Source organism: Carassius carassius, chromosome 37 (genome assembly GCF_963082965.1).
Source record: "Carassius carassius chromosome 37, fCarCar2.1, whole genome shotgun sequence".
NCBI lineage: Eukaryota > Metazoa > Chordata > Actinopteri > Cypriniformes > Cyprinidae > Carassius > Carassius carassius.
In genome coordinates this window covers 11,335,240-11,359,069 of record NC_081791.1, presented here as the reverse complement: position 1 = coordinate 11,359,069, position 23,830 = coordinate 11,335,240, and the positions used below count along the sequence as shown (strand labels likewise).

The 23,830-nt window shown below is 36.4% G+C and overlaps 1 protein-coding gene across 1 annotated transcript in view; it reads right to left on the bottom strand.

Annotated features, from left to right (window-relative positions):
• Positions 1–23,830, bottom strand: part of LOC132117999 (protein SOGA1-like) — a 57,153-nt gene that overhangs the window by 17,732 nt on the left and 15,591 nt on the right. The window contains exons 4-5 of the mRNA XM_059527455.1: positions 3,460–3,519; positions 1,161–2,471 (exon numbers count right to left, since the gene is read on the bottom strand). Of these exons, the coding sequence (XP_059383438.1) occupies positions 1,161–2,471; positions 3,460–3,519 (1,371 nt within the window). The remainder of the gene's footprint in view (positions 1–1,160; positions 2,472–3,459; positions 3,520–23,830) is intronic.

The following is a 23,830-nucleotide window of genomic DNA, read 5'->3' as shown; positions in this document are numbered from 1 at the left end:
ATACACGTCAGTGACCCTTACGCATTATGTAATAACTTTGCAAAGGTCACACATGGTTAGTTCTTTGTCCATGTAATCCTGTTCATAAAGGTAGGGTTTAAATCTCATCTCATTTTCTCCTCCCACTTCAAAATCATCTGACATTGTTGTTGTTGTTACCTTTTTTTGTAAAGGGCGTATGACTTTCTTTACATGTTTACTTTGTAAACACTTGGTCAATACTTCCGCCTTTCCAACATGACTACGCAATTAATGCAGAGCTAGTGCAAGACAAGCATTTGTAGTTAAAAAGTGTGTGTGTGTGTGTGTATATATGTATATATATATATATATATATATATATATATATATATATATATATATATATATATAATATATATACAGTAAGATTTTTTTACTAAATAAGACCATTATTCTTTGGCTGGGATTGTGTAGAGCCCATTGAAGTTACATTAAAACTGTAATTTGGACCTTCAACCCATTGGTTCCCATTGAAGTCCACTATATGGAGAAAAATCCTAGAATGTTTTCCTCAAAAATCTGAAAAAAAATTATACTGAAGAAAGAAGGACATGAACATCTTGGAAGACATGGGGGTGAGTAAACTAATCCTTTAAGAGACATTAAGAGATATTATCTTTAAAAAAAAAATATGAATATCAAATATTGATTTTACACTTATTTGCTAACATGGATGGATTAGACAGTTTATTATGATTGCTTGAGTAGTCAGGTCAAAAAATGTATTGGAAACCACAAAGTCAACATTTTATAATTAATTATTATACCAGTAAAAAACAAACTTATATTATAGGGTCTCATTTGAATCTACACATAAAATAACAATTACCAAAAAGGTGGAATCCTCAATCAAAATGAAAACCTTTATAACGGTTCAGTTCTTTACCACAATAATGATGATCTACTCCATTAGAGGCCTAAATGCTATCCTCTATGAGGATTTCTAATGCACTACAAGCATGCATTGTTATAGTGGTCAGCAACCCTTTCTAAGGGATGGAGCAGTGTAAATACAACTCAATATTCTAATCAAGCAAAGCAACAAAAAGAAAACTTGCTGGTAAAAACACAACAAAACTCCAAGCAAAAAGGAAAGAATAAAGATGCAAGGGATTATTTGACTAAGAGATTGAATGTACCTTTTGTTGGGTCGTGTTCTGGTTGAACTGAGCATCTGCAGGACATGAGCAATTTGCTGCAGGGTCTTCTGCCTCAGACAGCTGGGGCATCAGGGACATCCCTTCCACACGCTCCCTCTCTGGGGGCTGCCCCAGGGCATCCACCCTCTCACTGAGGGCCTGTAGCTGAGCCTGGAGCGCCTGCAGTCTGCCATGCAGGGCCTCCACCAGAGGCAGCATGGAGCTCTGGGTCTGGCTCTTCTCTAGCAGAACTGGTTCCGCAGACTCGTTTGTCGTAATCTTATGATAGAGGGCATCTGGTGAGATACAGGAGGGGTCGGGTGATGTCAGAAGCTGAATGGCTGAGGTAACAAGTAGTGCCTGGTCGCGGATGGCGAGAAGGTCTTTTATGCTGAGGCACTGAGCAGTATGAATGTGACTTGTTCCTGAAACTTTCAGGTTCTTCTCCTCCAGAATATCATTCTGCTCATCACCAACTGGGCCTTCGCGGTGCGCCTGGCTGGGGACGCACTCAGCCGAGTCCCCTGCTTCAGCATCAGTCTCCAGCGCAGGACGTGCAGAGCCCTGGTTGGAGGCCAAGTCACAGCGTTGAAGGTTGGACAGAAGCACACGGTTTTCATACTGGAGCTTCTTTACTTTGCCGTTCAGCTCTACGATCTGAAGCCTGGCAGCAAGTAGTTCTTTATGGCTGGCTTCGTTTAGACCAGATCCTCCGTCTTCCGAAGCATCAGGGATGATCGTGGGTGAAGTGATGGTTGTGGATGACAACGGCTCTATTTCAGTGACAGCAGAAAGTTCAGACTTGTAGTGGTTGAGCTCATTCATCAACAGCTTGTTCTGCTCTTCCATTTCTATCAAGGAGCGCCGCAGCAGATCTGCCTCTTCTTCCACAAACTGTAGGTGGCGCTGTAGCTCCATCACATTCTCAGACGTGGAAAGCAGCTGACTTCCGACTCCACCCATGATGCCAACTCCACCCGGGGAATCTTGGATCTTCATATCATCCATTTCAGCACGAAGACCGCGGTTTTCCACCTCCAGCTCTACGATCCGTCGGCTTAGAAGGTTTGCCTCCTCTTCCACCAGTTTCAGGTGGACTTTGACCTCAGCCTCTCGGGTGTGAGGAGAACCGGCAACCTCTTCGACAGTAAGTGAGGCATCAACATCTCCGTACACAGAGCGATACTTTACTAGTTCCTCCCTCATTGCCTCATTGTCTTTAACCATCTTGGTGAGTTTCTTGCACATGAGAGCTGACTCCTCCTTGGCGAAGTGAAGCTGGCACTTAAGGTCTGAACTGTCTTCTGGAGGCTGGAGAGGAACATTTGCAGAGACCAAACAATTATTAGCCACTACAACATTCAACAATACACTGTCCCCCTATATCTCTTTTCCTCCACCACTGTATTGTTGCTGGAGCCAGTGGCCAAAAAGGCCTTCCTTCACTGGAAAATCAGTCATTAATTACTCACCGTAATGTCATTCCAAACCGTAAGACTTTCGATCATCTTCGGAACACAAATTAAGATATTTTTTATGAAATCCGAAAGCTTGACCCTGCATACACAGCAACACAACTGACACATTCAAAGCCCAGAAAGTTAGTAAGGACATCATTAAAATAGTCCATGTGACATCAATGGTTCAACCGTAATGTTATGAAGCTACATTTTTGTGTGCAAAGAAAACAAAAATAATGACTTTATCCAACAATTTATTTTATTTCATGTCAGTCTTTGACATGCGTTCACAACAGTACCATGACACTTAAGTGTTCATTCCTCTGACTGTAAACAAGCCAAAGTGTAACTGGCTACTGTGTCTGCAGCATCATACGCATGTGCCATGGTATTATTGTAAATACCTGTCAGACTGACATAGAAGAGAAGAATTTGTTGAATAAACTCATTATTTTTGTTTTATTTGCACACAAAAAGCATTCTTGTAGCTTCAAAACATTAAGATTGAACCACTGGACAATTTTAACGATGTCATTACTACCATTCTCGGCCTTGAGCGTGGTAGTTATGTTGCTGTCTGGTTTGAAACAACATAAGGGCGAGTAATTAATCACTTTTTATTTTTGGGTGAACTGTTTCTTTAAATTCTGGTAGGAGAGATGATGATGGAGGTATAGGATCCCCTATAAGATTACAAAGACAACGTAAGTTTTAAATCAATAACACCTGCTTCTAAAAGTAAAGTCTAATATCATTGCTGTACGTTACCAGTCCTCTTTCAAATAATATCACAATAAAAGCAAAGTCGTCAGATTTACTGTAGTATTAGAGTCCATTACCTGAGGCGATGCTTTTTTATCAGGTTTGTTGTTTGGTCTGGCACCTCTCTTCTTCAAGTTCTAGAGGGAAAAGATGATAAATTAATTTAAAATGTGTAAAAATATGAATGAGTATCTCTTGTTATCCTCCCCTCCCCAGCCACTGCACATCCACTCTATCACACATTACTTCTCTCTCTCTCTTTGTGATATTTTCACTCATAAATCATAATTTGTCAGCAAACCAGCATGGAATTAAACTGAAACACAATGGAGATAGGAGGAGGACAGAGAGCTATCAGATACATTATAAAACAAATAGTTAAGTTAGTACAAGGTTTCAGCTGTGAGAAAGTACACAATATTCACAATATAGCACAATAGGTGAATACAGACAGACTGCTGGGTAAAATCCAATTTTCACTTTCTGTTATATGTGGGCTAACAGAATGGTACAGGTTAATGGCAATCCTGCTTTAAATGGCACCAAACTTCATTAAAATCAATAAATTTGTGCTGAAAGAAAATGAAAGCATTGACTTAGCAGTGTATCGACCATTTTTGTGCCACTGTTTAATTGAATTTTAATTGAATGTGGTTTGCTGAGTCTATGGGAAAGAAGTCTGAACATAATGAGATTATAGCAACGTCATTTATCCCACCACTAACTCCCACTGGCCTCGATCCACAAGGCCTGCACATGTAAAAGCTGTACAGTGTTTATACATGCTGTGTGATGGGGTATTATTCTGTATATGAGTCCTCCAGCACAAACACACTCATTCACAGTCACTCTAGTGACTGAGTGTTTCCTACTCTGGCGCTCCATACACAGTTATGATAAAATTCCATCAACTCACAAGACTGATGTGATTTTGCCTTTCTAATACAACAGACGTGTTTCCCAAACAGAGTTTTTTTCTTTGACATGCAAAGTTTCACAATTTCATATATATATAAATGTACATAGAGTAAAAATAGGCATTTGCAAGAATTTTTTTTGCCAACTGGCCAGTAACCTTATAAGGAACTGTGACATAATACATGGTTTAAAATGTTATATGAAACCATAATTGTCTGACCCTCACTGACAATTCAAATCAAAGACAATACAAGCTGTTTACTAAAGAAAACATCATTCGAGACTCATGTTTCTTCTACAGTGGAAGGTTTACCATCGAAGGTGTGCAAAGACGTTTTTTTCCTCCAGAAGTCATGTGGCACCACGAACATGGGATATTCCTCACATTAAGCAACCTACATGAAAATATGGGGAACTAAATCACAATATGAGGAGTTGTACTATAGAGACTGACTGATGCTTGAATTTGAAATTTTAGAATTAAATGTTGTTTTTACTGGAAGGTCCAGTTATGACATTTTGATTATACATCTCAAGTAAAAAAAAAAAAAACCATAAATTGATGAATTGTTAATAAGATCTATAGAATGTTTTTAGAAAAGAGTGAATTTTCATTTCATGAAAATTTTTAATTAGAAGCATGACGGTAAAAGTTTACTCATGTTCATCATTGCTTCATTTATTGCTAGCACATGTTGAAACTCTCAATCCAAGTAGTCAGTCATCTGATCACTGAATTGCTTACCAGCTACCTGAATTTCAACACCATGAAACCTAATGCATGTACAGAAATCTGAGAACAAGCACACACACACACAGGTCTATTCAGCCGTGCCCTGATCTTGTGCCTGCTTGATTTATTCTTATGAAACACACTTATCCTCCAACACAGTCTGTAAGGAATAAGTTGAAGACATGTTACAGTCAGGGGTGAAGAGTGTCACTGTATTGAACAAACCCCATCCATCCTGAAGAAACAATGGAGAACTCATATATATTATTCTTTCTAATTTCACCTGCTCAGTTGACTGAATTATGAAGACTTGAGTTAGTGGAGTGTGTGAAACTGAGAGGTCACGCTCTACTTCACACACTTTTTCCTTCAAAATCGAATGAATGTTGCGTAAGAGAGACTGCTGCTGAAACACGAGGCTGGATAGAGAGCTGAATGTTTCAGAGAGGATTCTCTTTCTTTAGACAGGAGCATCATTAGGATTTGAATTATATCATCTATCTATCTATCTATCTATCTATCTATCTATCTACACACACACACACATATATATATATATATATATATATATATATATATATGTTTGTGTGTGTGTGTGTGTTTGCGTGTGTGTGTGTGTATAGAAAGCATTTGTGTACACTGCTTCAATGAACTTGAGTCTTCATGTGGAGGGACATTTAAATAAGTCATTTGTATGACAGAACAGTTACTGCACTTTAACATGAACATGTCAAAAGGCATCACTGAATTGAAGTGTTAGTTATTTGTCTGCTATCTCTGTCATCTCCAGAGGTTCCTGTAATCCTCTACATCCCAAATGACTCCAGAGAGTGTCACAATTCATTTCCTTTCTTAAAAATAGAAGGTGACAAAGCGAGAACGCTAGGAGGAGAGACACATTGGTAAAGATGTGGACGGATTATCTATTTTGAGGACTGCAAATAATTCCATGACAAACTGCTTATCAGGAGAGCACTGTGTTAAGGTGATGTTAATAGGGCTGAATGAATAAAAAAAATAAGACCAAAATCACAATATGGGTTTTCAAATAATGCCTTTTCAGCTAAAAAAAATAAATTTGCTGCATATTGTAGAGTGAAGCACATCACTGTGTTCAGCTGCATGTGAGCAGCTCATGATCTGGGGCATCATTTATAACTGTTGCATATGAACAAAACCTGAAAGAGGCATAAGCCACTGCAAAAGGTGGGATATCTTTCCTGGAGAAAGAAAAGTAATGAAGTAAACAATGATTTTAAACTTTTTTATTTTTTATTTCATCATTTACATTTACAATAATCAGTGTTGCGCCCTTGCTTTGATATTTGAATAGGTCCAATGATAATATCTTACTGTACAACAACAGCTGCACAGAGGTGTTGATGTTGTGTGAAGTCATCTCCACAACATTATGAACAATACCACTGTATTTGAAGGATACAACTTGAAGAAAATGGTCAGATTTGCTCATTTCCTTTTAAAAATAATTTGTCAATGACGTGCAGTGTCAGATAATTGTATTTACACTGCAATAAATATAGGCCTATATTTCGTCCACTAAAAATAACTAAAAGATGTTCACCTTATCAGCAAAACTGCGATAATTTAATTTAAAACAGTTGAAATATTATTGGGCCATTTCTATGCCAAATTATTTTTCTGAGAACAATTTTAAAATGGTTGTTTATGAATATTTTGATAAATTTATTCTAACACATAACAAGGATACAGAATGATTTTTAGCAATAAAAGTTAATGTGTATGACACAAATGGCATTTATAGTCCGTATCTCATATTTCCTTAATGTCTTGTACCTTTGCCTGTGTTAAGCATGGTGTCATTTGGATGGAAATATGCATAGAAATTATATGCAAATGAGGTTATGCATACTAAAACTAGGTGTTGTAAGCTGCATATAAGGTGATTTCGGGGAGGAGACGGGTTGGAGATGGTCGTACGCAAAATTTTGCACTGACTTGGATTTATTAAAGGATTTTTGCGCAGCTTCTGGCGTACGCATGTTTTTATAAAATGTCTGTGTGCAATAAAAATCTAGCTTTTGTTCCTATGTACACTTTTTATTAATGAGACCCCAGGTGTTTTCAGTCTCTCAGATTGCCGTAGTTCACAGTATATTTTGCAAAGAGGACACTAACAATGTGTCTACATTCGTTTCAACCGCGGATAGATGACAATAAACACCATTTTTCAAGTTCAAGTCCACTGACGTTAAAGTACTCCCGTCTGGTTTGTTTGTCAGACAAAATAGCAGATTCGGCTTTATGATTGGTCAGATCGAAAACTCCCAGCAAAGGGTCAATTACTCAGGTTATTTAGATTACCAGATCAGTAATATTAGACACAGATTTTCCCTTTGTCTTGACTCAAATTATTGGAGGGTCAAATTCAGAAGTTTTTACACAAAATCCAAAATAATTGTAGTTTTCAGCTGAATGCCACAAACAAATGGTCCTGCAAAATGTTATACTACCGTGTGAAATGTTGAGCATTGCTAATGCTTTCTACTCTACATACCACTGTGTACCACTCCAAAAGCTGGACATATGCACAGACTTAAGCTATGGTAAATCCATTTTCGCGTTGTATGTTTTTTCTTAATTCCCAGACCGCAGAGACACGAGTACCCGACCATTCCAGACTATAATGAGTTCCCATGACAACAGGTTTTGTGAACAGTTCCCCTGTAGAGTTCAATGGAACAAATTGATGAATAAATGGGGGGAGGAAGAAGTGAGAGGGAAAACAGGAAATCACAACCTTTCAAATCCATTTAACATGAGGAGGCCCCTCTCCTCCTGCACAAACAGGCAAAACAACTGCAGAAAATGACCACGCTTCCCCAGCTTTCTCTCTTACTAATTGTGCTAAAGCACAAGGGTGCTAAAAGCCAGATCATTATCATAGCATTTTTCATAAAGCAACTGAGAGCCTGCAGGTCCTGCGTGTTTCCCACACAAATTCTGTCCCTCCGTACATGATTGGGAAATGAGATATTCTGTTGCTTTGATCCACAGCAACAGAATGTTTATTAGTTCACAACACCATGCCTTACACAAAGAACTGTTAAAATATATTTCTCCCCAAGTACATTTCCAATCTTCTTTATATCCAAAAGCTGCCCATGGCTTTTCTGTCCACATTAACCAGAGGCAACTCAAGAACAGAATAAATTTTAACCTTTTTCTGTCCATCCTTATACACACATGCTTTTCTAGCATGTTCTTTTTTACCCCATTTCATGTTAACTAATGTGTCCTGGAACAGAAATATGAGATTTTGTCATGATTTACCTCTCTGTGATGCTTCATATTAAACAGGCTGTTTTGGGCACTGTACCTTTAAGACCTCCATATGTATACGACCTCTGTTATGATTGGCTAATCTCTATGTACATAATTAGAGCATGCAGAACACTAGAGTAAACATACATGTATGTTGTACATCAACTACTTTACATAAAAAAGAGGGGAAAATCCTAGTTTGCAGGATACATCTCCTTTAAGGAAGTCCTAATGGAGCATATATGGTTAAATCACTCATACACACACACACACACACACACACACAGGTGCAAGCAGCTTCTCTGCCTGCCAGGTTCTGCTGCTTGCATCTGTCAGCAAATCACTGTTGCCATTTTACCAATGCGAACACAACGTGCCACATATTATGCTCATCCTGTTCTTGGATTACTTATTCAGGATAAAGTTTTGGCATTAAGCAGCATTTTCCTCCAGCTTTCTCACACTTGAAGAGTGACATATGCTTCTGTCCATCCGTGAGCATGACGGTTATTTTACATGCTTAATAGGCTAGAGTGTTAATTAGAGCTGGGAAACACTTTTATAATTACACATGATACCCTGAGGCCCATGAGAGAAATGCAGATATGTGTGCATGTGGGAAACAGAAACAGAAGAGAGAAGTGATGGATGGAAATAATGTTATATGATCCTTCAGAAATCCTTCTAATATGCTGATTTGATGCACATGAATAGAATGTTGAATAGAATAAATTATGTGTGCGTGAATATATATATATATATATATATATATATATATATATATATATATATATATACACGCACACACAGGTGCTTCTCAATAAATTAGAATGTCTTGGGAAAGTTTATTTATTAATATAATTCAACTCAAATTGTGAAACTCGTGTATTAAATAAATTCAGTGCACACAGATGGAAGTAGTTTAAGTTTTTGGTTCTTTTAATTGTGATGATTTTAGCTCACATTTAACAAAACCCCACCAATTCACTCTCAACAAATTTGAATATGGTGAAATTGCAAATGAGCTAATCAACTCAAAACCCCCGCAAATGTTTCCTGAGCCTTCAAAATGTTCTCTCAGTTTGGTTCACTAGGCTACACAATCATGGGGAAGACTGCTGATCTGACAGTTGTCCAGAAGACAATCATTGACACCCTCCACAAGGAGGGTAAGCCACAAACATTCATTGCCAAAGAAGCTGGCTGTTCACAGAGTGCTGTATCCAAGCATGTTAACAGAAAGTTGAGTTGAAGTAAAAAGTGTGGAAGAAAAAGATGCACCACCAACCAAGAGAACCGCAGCCTTATGAGGATTGTCAAGCAAAATCGATTCAAGAATTTGAGTGAACTTCACAAGGAATGGACTGAGATTGGGGTCAAGGCATACAGAGCCACCACACACAGACATGTCAAGGAATTTGGCTACAGTTGTCGTATTCCTCTTGTTAAGCCACTTCTGAACCACAGACAACGTCAGAGGCGTCTTACCTGGGCTAAGGAGAAAAAGAACTGGAGGGAGGGTGTAAAAGCTTATAGCCAAAGTTGCTTGAAGTCCAGTGTTAAGTTTCCACAGTCTGAAATTATTTGGGGTGCAATGTCATCTGCTGGTGTTGGTCCATTGTGTTGTTTGAAAACCAAAGTCACTGCACCCAAGAAATTCCTTTACCAAGAAATTTTGGTGCACTTCATGCTTCCTTCTGCTGACCAGCTTTTTGAAGATGCTGATTTAATATTCCAGCAGGATTTGCCACCTGCCCACACTGCCAAAAGCACTAAAAGTTGGTTAAATGACCATGGTGTTGGTGTGCTTGACTGGCCAGCAAACTTACCAGACCTGAACCCCATAGAGAATCTATGGGGTATTGTCAAGAGGAAAATGAGAAACAAGAGACCAAACAATGCAGATGAGCTGAAGGCCACTGTCAAAAAAAACTTGGGCTTCCAGACCACCTTAGCAGTGCCACAAACTGATCACCTCCATGCCACGCCGAATTGAGGCAGTAATTAAAGCAAAAGGAGCCCCTACCAAGTATTGAGTACATGTACAGTAAATGAACATAGTTTCCAGAAGGACAACAATTCACTAAAAAAAATATTGTTATTCGTCTTATGAAGTATTCTAATTTGTTGAGATTGAGAGTGAATTGGTGGATTTTTGTTAAATGCGAGCCAAAATCATCAAAATTAAAAGAACCAAAGACTTAAACTACTTCAGTCTGTGCGCATTAAATTTATTGAATACACAAGTCTCACAATTTGAGTTGAATTACTGAAATAAATGAACTTTTCCACGACATTCTAATTTATTAAGATGCACCTGTATGTGTACCGTTACACCCATATATATATATATATATATATATATATATATACATACACATATATATATATATATATATATATACAACCCGAATTCCGGAAAAGTTGGGACGTTTTTTAAATTTTAATAAAATAAAAAGTAAAGGAATTTCAATTCACATGAGCCAATATTTTATTCACAATAGAACATAGATAACTTAGCAAATGTTTAAACTGAGAAATTTTACACTTTTATCCACTTAATTAGCTCATTTAAAATTTAATGCCTGCAACAGGTCTCAAAAAAGTTGGCACGGGGGCAACAAATGGCTAAAAAAGCAAGCAGTTTTGAAAAGATTCAGCTGGGAGAACATCTAGTGATTAATTAAGTTAATTGATATCAGGTCTGTAACATGATTAGCTATAAAAGCTTTGTCTTAGAGAAGCAGAGTCTCTCAGAAGTAAAGATGGGCAGAGGCTCTCCAATCTGTGAAAGACTGCGTAAAAAAATTGTGGAAAACTTTAAAAACAATTCCTCAACGTCAAATTGCAAAGGCTTTGCAAATCTCATCATCTACAGTGCATAACATCATCAAAAGATTCAGAGAAACTGGAGAAATCTCTGTGCGTAAGGGACAAGGCCGTGGTCTTCGGGCTCTCAGACGACACTGCATCACTCATCGGCATGATTGTGTCAATGACATTACTAAATGGGCCCAGGAATACTTTCAGAAACCACTGTTGGTAAACACAATCCGCCGTGCCATCAGCAGATGCCAACTAAAGCTCTATCATGCAAAAAGGAAGCCATATGTGAACATGGTCCAGAAGCGCCGTCGTGTCCTGTGGGCCAAGGCTCATTTAAAATGGACTATTTCAAAGTGGAATAGTGTTTTATGGTCAGACGAGTCCAAATTTGACATTCTTGTTGGAAATCACGGACGCCGTGTCCTCCGGGCTAAAGAGGAGGGAGACCTTCCAGCATGTTATCAGCGTTCAGTTCAAAAGCCAGCATCTCTGATGGTATGGGGGTGCATAAGTGCATACGGTATGGGCAGCTTGCATGTTTTGGAAGGCTCTGTGAATGCTGAAAGGTATATAAAGGTTTTAGAGCAACATATGCTTCCCTCCAAACAACTTCTATTTCAGGGAAGGCCTTGTTTATTTCAGCAGGACAATGCAAAACCACATACTGCAGCTATAACAACAGCATGGCTTCGTCGTAGAAGAGTCCGGGTGCTAACCTGGCCTGCCTGCAGTCCAGATCTTTCACCTATAGAGAACATTTGGCGCATCATTAAACGAAAAATACGTCAAAGATGACCACGAACTCTTCAGCAGCTGGAAATCTATATAAGGCAAGAATGGGACCAAATTCCAACAGCAAAACTCCAGCAACTCATAGCCTCAATGTCCAGACGTCTTCAAACTGTTTTGAAAAGAAAAGGAGATGCTACACCATGGTAAACATGCCCCGTCCCAACTATTTTGAGACCTGTAGCAGAAATCAAAATTGAAATGAGCTCATTTTGTGCATAAATTGGAAACTTTCTCAGTTTAAACATTTGCTATGTTATCTATGTTCTATTGTGAATAAAATATTGGCTCATGTGATTTGAAAGTCTTTTAGTTTTCATTTTATTAAAATTTAAAAAATGTCCCAACTTTTCCGGAATTCGGGTTGTATATGTGTGTGTGTGTGTGTGTGTGTGTGTGTGTGTGTAAAAGGTCATAAAAAGGTCACATGGGTTGAGAAACACTGCATCCTTCCACCTCTACATGAACATATTATTAATGTGGCTGCAGCATACAGTATGAAAAGGTCTGTTCTGCCTCTTTCTTTCTTTCTCTTTGGCTTGTGAGTTTGATCTCTAAGCTTCTGTTGTGTGCACACTTCACAAAAAAAGCCTTGGCTAAGGGCACCTCCCTCTTTCTTACTTTAATCCCTTCATTTTCACCTTCTTTGAGTGCACTCCAGTACAGCTGTTTCCATATTATGATTTCAACATTTAAATTTAACATTTAAATTAAACCTGATCAACCATCTCACGAATATAACAGGATGTAGACCTGTGAATACATATTGACAGTCTGCCGTCAGTGTGTTTTGTGACATTTGGTAAACAGAGAAACAGAGAAAAAAAGTGGTGGTGAATCCCACCTGTACTGAGCATCAAGTAATTGCTCCCAGTGTGGGCCAATCAAATCTAACTACAGCAGCCTGTTTCTCATTAACACCACTGACACAGCAATCAAAAGCAGTCACAATTTGCCTTACGTTGGGGAAATATATATATATATAAAAAACACAGTTCTGAAGATCTCTTTATCTGTAACCTGAAAGAAAATTGAAACAAAGATTCCATAGATGTGACAGTCCTTAAATTTTTCAACATGTAAATTGATGAAAACTGACAATAAACCTGTATAGAATCAGCCTGAAGGAATTGGCCCCTTCATCTATGATCTGTCCTAGATACCACCAAAGCTTTGGATCGAGTATCTGTCCTCGTTTTCCGCGTGAAAGACAGTACGTCATAACAGGAACGCAACATCCAGCTCCCCACAGCCACATAAACTGCTCTTTGTCTTCGTATCTCGCCCTCCCATTTCAGAGGAATTCAATCATGGAGCCCATGTGCTCCTTAGCGAGAATAGCAAGCACTTGACGCTCATTAGCGTGTCAGGTTGCGAACCGCATGGGCTCTTGGCGGATGAAAACTCTCCAAACATTTCTCTCGTTGCTCACTTGGTTTGTTCTCTCATTTGTATTAAGAACGACATTTGGCTTTCAGACTGGGAGACTGAACTTGGAGGAAGTTTTTGGAATATGTGGAAAAGACAGAAATAGGTCAGTTTCCTCAGTTTACAGCATAGCCAAAGATGAAAATATATGAGTAAGATTTGTAGTTTTGTTGACATCTGAGTGGTCTTTTCTTCACTTTTGCATAAGCAGACAGTCTTTACTAGTCCAGAAATAGAAGACATCTCAGACTGAATTCAATATTTCAGGAGAAAAATTCAGGAGAACCTCTTAAATCTCAAGAGGCTATATGAAAAATCTAAGAGCGGGCGAGTAAGAGAAAGAAGTCCTGAGCTGGAGAAAATATGATGGGCAAGTACACACATCAGCACTATATCATAGGATATGGGATGGAGGTCTTAAAAAAAGAATACCCATTCATCTCAAAGGCAATTGTTTGGCTGGACCAGAATCTCCCTAGAAGCAGGCAATTTGAAAATGCACTCAGTTCTGCAGTCAGGCTGATTTGAGCCATAAATGCATCATGAAAGAGCTGACTGCACCATAAGAACACACCCCAGTTCAAAACACCCTGAGTCGTGAAGTCAGTCTGTTTCACTTTTTAAAGGCATACTGAAATAGTTATACTTCTACTATTATATATATATATATATATATATATATATATATATATATATTATATATATATAATTATTTTTGATTTATATGCGTTCCAAAATTGTGTTAATTTATATGCGTTCCAAAAAGACAGGGTTGTCAATTGAGAAGGATGCTATATATTGTTAGATGGTGCAGTTATGGCATAATAACAATGCTTACAAACCCCTTGAGGAGGCACCTTATATATTTAGTTTTTTCAATGGTTCACAAAATTATCTCAAGTACAAAATATGAGTATACATGAACAGTGTTGGGGAGTAACTAGTTACATGTAACGGCGTTACGTAATTTAATAACAAAATAAATGTAACAGTAATCAGTTACAGTTACTAAGAAAAAATGAGTAATTAAATTACAGTTACTTATGAAAATTGTAACGATTACAAAGAGGATTACATTTGAATATTTACAAACATCCACATACAGTTTATTTCTTTCCCAAATTGCACTAAGACATATGGCCCATAATCTCCGAGACGCGGAAAACACATTAGTAGAATCCAGTCATAAAAATGGAATTCAGCCTATAACGCGGACGCAATATGCCACATTTTGGACGAATAAATCAAAAGTAGGTCAGTACACTTGAATCAAAACCCGATATGGACTGATGTCTGTGAATATTAAGCCACAAAAAGACTGAAAATGAATCCTGCACGTTCTGCGTGTCTGTGGAAATCAGGTGCTGACTAGACATTGGGAGAACCGGGATTATTCCCGGTGGCCTGGCAGACGATTTGGCCTTCTACTTTAATATTGTTATTGTATAATTGCAGGCTGAATATACTGAAGCGATTATTTCCGAATCCGCCATTCGATAATTAAATCTCTAATAAATCATGAATCGGTTAGTCGTGACTGGCAATGGTTGGGCTCGCGCACTCTCCGCGCCTCCGCCGAACGGTTTGGATCAGACTCCGAGTAATCAATGCGAGAGAGAGAGACCGGAGTGAATTGTGTAAGCGCACAGCTGGAGCAGAGAAGCGACACTTCTGTTCAGGGTTTCAGGTGCAGGTCAGTTTCATCTGTAAATATGCTAATGTAGTTTTGTCTTTGTTTACTTAGTCAAGCAGCAGCAGCACATTGCTCGCAATCACTCAAAATACTGTATAAACGACGTCATTATTATCTTTTGTAATGTTACAGTAGTAAGTTAGCAGACAAATCATCATATTTTATCATAGGTTTAGGGGGAGCTAGTGGATACAAAAACCAGTGTTGGGAAGGTTACTTTGGAAATGTAATAGGTTACAGATTACAAGTTACCCTGTTTAAAATGTAATAGTAGTGTAACTTTTTCAATTACTTTATTAAAGTAATGTAACTAATTACTTTTGAGTACTTTTTGATTACTTTTCTAAATTTGTGAAATTTAAAGAATAATAAATAAAAGCATATACATCAACTTAAATACAGTTATCTAATAAGCATGTGACGTATTCTGTGTAATAAACTCCTGAAACATTGGTGTTTTTTTGAAACTGCTGTCTCTGTATATGATGATAGTTTTCCTAAAATAAGTAAAATGCACATTAAGTGACACAAAACAGTTCTAGAAATTATGTTTATGTGCTCGTGTACTCCTATATTGAGGCGGCAGAGGTTGAAAACACTGCGAGCTTCAGTAGGCCTATGTGTAGTAAATGAAACCATGTCGGACTGGGAAAAAAATTCAGACTGGAAAATTCAAACTCATACAAACAAATTCATGGACAAAACTATTTTTTGTATGGACCTGACATAAAAAAAGGTTTAAATCTTTAATTTGGGGACATGCAAAATAATTAAAAGTTGTCTCCTGAACTGCACCTTCACTTCCATTTTTCTCTTCAGTCTCTTTATTTTGCCGTGTTATCCATCTCTCTCATGACTTTAATACTCAAGATTGAACAAAACTATACTTTACAATACAATACTCTACAATACAATATCTTTATAGAAAAATCCTAATACTGTACACGAGTCATGTTTTTCCCTTACAAAAAATTGCCATGCTTTTATTAGCCTATATAAAAGTAAAATAACCATGTTTTTTTTTTTTTGTTTTTTGCAAATGGATTTGTATTTATTTTTAAATAAATACATTTGTAAAATAATTTTACATTTTTGGTTATCACAGTTAAACAATAGTAACCATTTTCTCTGGATTTATAGTTAAATATTAAAATGTTAATTTTCGTAAGGGTTGTGTTGTTGTCTGTCCGTAACTCCCCCTAAACCTATAAAAAAAATCGGATTTTTTTTTCAGATAAATTCCTACTGTAACATTACAACAGATAATAATGATGTCCTTTATATAGTATTTTGAGTGATGACTGATGAGCAACGTGCTGCTGCTTGATTAAATAAATAAAAAAACAAAGACAAAAAAGCATCTTTACAGATGAAACTGACCTGAAACCCTGAACAGGAGTTCTGCTTCTCTGCTCCAGCAGTCCACTCTCTCTCTCTCTCTCTCTCTCTCTCTCTCTCTCTCGCATTGATTACTCGGAGTCTGATCCAAACCGTTTGGCGGAGGCGCGGAGAACGCGCGAGTCATGACTAACACTTCATGACTTATTAGAGATTTAATTATCAAATGGCGGATTCGCAAATGATCGCTTTAGTACATTCGGCAGGCAATTATACAATAATGATATTAAATAGAGGGCAAAATCGGCTGCCAGGCCACCGGGAATTGTCCCGGTTCTCCCGGTGTCCAGTCCGCGCCTGATTTCCACAGACACGCAGAATGTGCAAGTCATATATTGCATTTCTGGGGCTTTATATTCACATGTCAGTCATGTTTTGATTCAAGTGTACTGACCTACTTTTGATTTAGTCATCCAAAATGTGGCATATTCCGTCCGCGTTAGGCATTCCGTTTTTATGACTGGATTCTACGAACCAGACTGTGTTTCCGCATCCCGGAAATTATTAGGGCGGTATGTCTCAGAATAGTCAGTGCAATTTGGGAAAGAAATCAGTTAAATCTGTATGTGGATGTGTGTAAATATTCAAATGTAATCCCCTTTGTAATCGTAAAAAATTTCATAAGTAACTGTAATTTAATTACTCATTTTTTCTTAGTAACTGTAACTAATTACAGTTACTATAATTTTGTAATTAAATTACGTAACGCCGTTACATGTAACTAGTTACTCCCCAACACTGACAAAAACACAACCCTTAGGAAAATTAATATAGCCTATGGTATGGCACTAACCGTGGTTTAATTATGGAATTTGTAGTAAAAATAAATACAAGTGGTAATTCATTTGCCAAAAAAACTAAATTGCACTTACAAAACATGGTAAAAGTCAAATAAAAATCTTCAGTATTAAAGTCATGAGAGAGATGGATGGATAATGGAAGTGAAGGTGCAGTTCAGGAGAGAACTCTTAATTACGTTGCAAGTCCCCCAACCTAAGGATTCAAATCTTTTTCATGTCAGGTCCATACACAAAATAGTGTTGTCCATGTTTCAGAATGGGTTGTGGGTGTATGAGTGTGAGATTTCCCAGCCTATTTTTTTCCCAGTCTGCCCCTCATGGAAATTAATCTCTAGAACAGTCACTTCATGAGCATTTTTTACTTATTTTGAGAAACTATCATCATATCATATACAAGGAGACAGCAGTGTTTCAGAAAGACACCAATGTTTCAGGAGTTTAGTACACAAAATAGGACACATGCTTATTAGATAACCGTATTTGAGTTGATGTATATGCTTTTATTTTTTTATTAACTATTTTTCCCCAAACCATTGTTAGATGCAGTTAGATGCCTGTAGTTATGCAAAGATTTGGTTTTAAAAACAGTATCTATAAACTATTTCTTTTGATTTTAAATCTGCTTTGAACTTCAGATCAATCTCAAAGTAAAGTCTGATTGTGTGGTGGATGTGTTCAAATGTGATCATCTTAATTTAAGTGATGAAGGATGGTGAAAGTCTGACAGTATTGAGCACTACTTTAAGGTTAAACCTGCATGGTGTAAAATGGTTGAAGATGATTTACAGTTGCAAATTAACATTCATTAGAAATTTATAAAAGTAATCAAAATGTACTCAAAAGTAATTAGTTACATTACTTTATTAAAGTAATTAAAAAAGTTACACTACTATTACATTTTAAATAGGGTAACTTGTAATCTGTAACCTATTACATTTCCAAAGTAACCTTCCCAACACTGTACATGAAATACTTAAAAATACATGTGCATTGAGACGGCTACAGAGTTATTGATGAGTGACAAAGGGGATACATTTTAGATAACGCTTCAGCAAGCTTTTGAAAAATCATTAATAGGTTATTGAAATGGTATTTAAGATATTTAGATGGTCATTAGAGAGAAACGGTCACGAGCTGTGTAATTAGATTGTGAGGCATTTAATGACTTCTTAATCGATAGCCTTTATTTATTAATGAAGATAATTGTCTATAGTACAAAAATAAACACATTGCACCTCAATCAGTATTGAATGGATTTGTTGCCAAATACCACGGAACTGCTTCAGCTGAACAAACTGAGTATGAATTCATTATGATAGCATGATGAATCAGTATGCATGCTGGTTTAAGGAATTTAGCTGCACTGTAACTCAAGGCATGAAGAAAATATATAAGTATACTGTCCACAAGCAGAGAAAATTGGGGGTAATACATGTACAATGTATAATGGCACGTATGTGTCATGACTTTACGCACTGAAAAAAAAAGGTTAGACAATGCAGAAAAATAAAACATTTAAAATTAATTGATTTTATGACAGCAAAAAACAAAAACAAAGTATGACCTAATATCAATTAACTTATTTTTAAGGTATGGATCAAGTAGCATTCACATAAATTCTCAATCTAAATAAACATGACTGTTACATAAAATGTAATCTTGCTCAACACATATTTTGTGTATATTGTATGTACACCTAGGCCTAGGTTTAAAGAAAATAAAAAAATAATAATAATAAAACCATTATTAAAATTATATTTAAAAAAATTAAGCAGATTTTGCTCCAAATTTTTAAATTCCAGGGTCACTTTCAGCTTTTTTCTTTCTACATCTAGTATATACTGTGCAGTATGTAGTGAGGACTACAGTAATACTCTGTTCTAATAGAGCTGTAGTTTCTGCTGGTCATATTTCCTCAGATTATTGGTCTAGACAGATTACAGTGATAAGGTGAGCAGGTCACTTGATGCAGTAATAAACCCATTCTACTGAAGAGAATCGCTGACTGTATAATTCTGATGTGTGATTACACAATCAATCTCAATCTCAGCTCACTTCTCAAGTCATTATATCTAAACCAGAAGATCCTAACTACAATCACACTTCACACACACAGCACTTTTCCAAAAGCAGTTTAGGAGCTTTGTCTGTAATGAACCCATCACATTTACAGATGACTCGTAAATCTATATTTAAACCACAGGATTCCCTTTTTGAACGTGCTAAAATAACAAGAGTCTGCAGATTCCAACAAGCCATAATGAATAACCCTTTAACAAATCAGTGAAGTGTACAGACGCAGATGAATATTGATAGTTAGTCTTGTGCAAAGGCAGTGAAGCGAACACTGTTATCCATGCTCTATATAAATCAATGCAGCAAAGTGCATGCACATACTTTCTATAGCACTCAGTGTGTGTGTGTGTGTGTGTGTGTGTGTGTGTGTGTGTGTGTGTGTGTGTGTGTGTGTGTGTGTGTGTGTGTGTGTGTGTGTGATGAAAGTGGAAGATTGTTGGTTGACCCAGATTAGGTTCACAGGACAAGGAGTTCCCAAGAGCCTGGATATGAGGAGACATGTCTTATATAAGATCTGTCTCATACTCAAAATCAAAGCAACAGCTTACTGATCTGATTAGGAAGAAAGCGGAGGATTTGAGATCTAACCACTTAGCTTCACCTAAGGGACCAGTGTATTCGATCAGAGGGCAGGAGGCGCTTGTTGTGTTGTGTAATGATGTAAAGGTCTGAACATGTGTGAATCTGGTAACAGGAATGAAGACTTGTCTTCTGTATAAATGCTTCTTTTTCACTTTTTAACATCTCACACACTATAAACAATATCTATAAAAATGAATGTTTTGGGCTGAATAGCTTGATTCAATAATATGGGTTTTAGCATAATCAGTAGCATTGCAATCAAATTCATTTAACCTCAGTCCTGGGAAACACAAGTGGATGGGAGCTGCATGACACAACTGAAATAGCTCTGTAGATCAATACAAGCTCTCCGTGAGAGAAAGATATTTGCACAGTTGTTAGAAATATCTGTGGCACAAACACACTTTCAGCTGATTATAAATCTTATAGCTCCTGTTTAAGGTTTTAAAATACTTTTTTATTAAGTTTGGGGTGAGTAAGTTTAAAACAAAACTATTTAAAAGGCATTTATTTGATCAAAATACAGTAATTTTGTGAAATATTATTACAATTTAAAATAACTGTTTTCTATTTTAGTATATTTTAAAGTGTAATTTATTCCTGTGATGTAAAGCTGAATTTTCAGCATCATTACTCATTTCAGTGTCAAATTGATCCTACAGAAATGATCAAAAATCACAAATAATTTGCTGCTTGAAGCATAATATTTATGTAGAAACTAGTGCTGTTTAATTTAAACGATTAATCGCAATTAATTACATCCAAAATAAAAGTTTTTGTTGACATGATATATGTGTGTGTACTTTGTATATTTATTATGTATATATATAAATACACACACATACAGGATATAATTTAGAAAATATTTGCATTTATTTACATATATACATTTATATATTTATAATCTTATATTTTATATTATATATAAATATATTTAATATATAAACATAACATATGTTTCTTAAATATATACATGCATGTGTTTGTATTTATATATACATAATAAATATACACAGTATATATTTATATATTATGTAAAGAATTTCTTTTTATTTTGGATGCGATTATAATCGCGATTAATTGCTTCACAACACTAGTAGAAACCATCAGGATTCTTTAATGACTGAAAAATTCAAAGAACAGCATTTATTTGTAATAGAAATATTTTGTCACTGTTTTTGATCAATTTAATAGATCCTTGCTGAATCAAACTATTTTTAAACTTTCCAAAAATATGCCACTAGGATCAAACAATTATAAAAGAGAAATAAAAGGAAAATTAAACAAAACTATTCCAACAAGTAAACAGGCTAGTATGTATTGTCTGGACAATATTTCTAGCCTACAAAAAGATTGACACAGCAGGGAACCTGACAGATCTAATCTTGTCCGACATGCTAAACTTCTTTCAAACAGCTGATCTCAGCTGGTTTCCACAGACACAATCTTAATACATGACATGCTGCTCACCTAATCCAGTTTGTGTGGACATGTATCCAGGAGACAACACAATTACCCTTCCATTAAAAGCAGAAATATACCAGCCAGTTGGTGCATGCATGTGTGTTTTTTGTGTGTGCATGGGTTTTATAAATAACCTACAAGCGCTGCAGCATTGTCACTATCAAATCTAATAACCTCTAACTGCATTATATGTCCTTCTGTATGTGTGTATCACACTTAAGGGTCTAGACATCAGTCAAACACATATTTCCCTTTCTGCACTTTCTTTGTCTGTCAGTTCTGCATACTGCTGAGCTTCATAAAAAAAGAGCTTGCCACTAACTCCCTCCCAACATCCTCTTATTGTTTGTTTTACCTGTGCCATTTGTTCAGTTTTGTAATTCTCAAGTGGAAGCAGTTGGGAGATTACAGGCTGTCTGTCTGATGTGTACAAACATACACACACATACAGAGCTATTAAGTGTTCGTATAACATCAGCGTTTGGGTTTCATTTAAATGTGCAAATCTAAATCCTACAACTGTGACTGATATCATATCATATCATATCATATAAACTACTGTACGGTTCCATTCAGAATCACTAAACACCAAAATACAAATGAAAAATAAAACCATTCTCAACTCAGCGATGTGAAGGTGGCTCGACGCTACAGTAAATAGTTCCTCTGTCAGAACGCTGTTTGGAGCATCTGATGGCCATATGTGTGTAAATACCACTGATCCTCACAAACTTCTCAGAAACACGCGAGCATCCATTATAAAACACTCATTTTTACATCATTAACATATTAGTCATAACATTAGTGAATATATAATATTTTACTTTTAAGCTATCTCACACCTCAATGACTTAAAGCGCGATCTACCAGCATTGCCTTTGCAATAGACCTTTGGGGACCCCCTGCTCTAACATATATAGTAGAGTCCAGGCCTGAATGTGTGTGTTCAAGAGTTTTGTATGCTTCAGTCTTGCGTGTCTTGTGTAGTATGTTTGGTTTTTCATGCAGATCTTTACTAGAGCATGAAATCACCTCTCACTCCCTGAGGAAAGAACATGTTATCTGTATGTAGATGTGTGCTAGATTTAACCAGGGTTTGGTTACACTTCCTGAAATGCAGGAATAGTAGCCAAAGGTACAGTAAAATATTAACATTGGTGTTTGCTAAGGCAATCCTCAATATTACTGTTCATGCTCATACTCATTCAATTTGGACCAGCCCCTTACTCCAAGTAGTAAACTCTAAGTATATAAATGATACCTGTTGTTAAAAATTAGTGCGCTTAATTGTATTCACTGCGTGTAATTTTAATGTACATCAAATCTTAAAAGTGTGCAAAACTGTAACTGTGCTTGCAGATTTGAAGCTTTACTTTAAAGTACATTTGAAATCATTATGTTTTAAAGAAGTATGCTTTGATGAGTTGACTAATAACTAAAGCACGTTAAGTACTTAATTTCAATGGTAGTGTATCATCAATATCACATTTAAAGTTTAAATGTATTCAATTGAAACTTCATTAAAAATGCATAATTACAAGTTTCATAGAGAAATTATATTTAAAGTATTTTCAGTTTATTATAAATGCTTGTCAGTACATTTGGCAGCACAAAAGTAATTATATAACTATGCACTTAAGTAGGTCCAAACATCACTCTAAAGTTCACCTAACGGCATTTATATTAAATTTAATCTATAATGTATTTTAATTTTATAGCAATTAACATGCAGTTATGCGTCAAACACAGCCAGTTAAAACTTAAATATATTCTTTTAAAATATATAATTTCTGTAAAAAGTACTTTTTCGAAAGTTCTCCTTTTGCTTTCCAAAAGGGACTTTTGAATTTTTGAGAAAATAAACATATCCAGGTCACACGTGTTTGAGTGTATATGTGTGCGTTTCTCACTTGCTTTTATTCTCTATTTTTCCATGTTCCAAACCAGTACAAAACCTTGAATGCCATGTGCTTTGATGCTGCTGTACAGATCAGACCTTACAATACGGAACAACACAGCAAACACAGCTGCCAAACCTTCCCAGACTCAAGACCTCACAACCCAGCAGCAATTCTGCCTCCATTTAACTCTCTTCTTTGTGTTATTTACAGCAATGTAAATATTAGATACAATGAAAACTGGATATTGTAAATATAGTCTGAGAACACTCGCTTTATTATGAATATGTGCATTGTGCATTTATGTATCTAATTCATTGAATCATATTATAATAGACAGAAAAGGGCAATTTAAAATGCACCACAATAACCACACAAACAAGTACTACAAAGTTTCATGGTACAGGACATTTTACTAGGGTTATTGGACCACTAATGTACCATTAGTATCTTCAAGGTACAGAGAAACATGTAAAAACCGTTGTACATGAACAGAGTGATCATTCAGTACCACAGTACCACCACTGTAAGAGAAAAGTA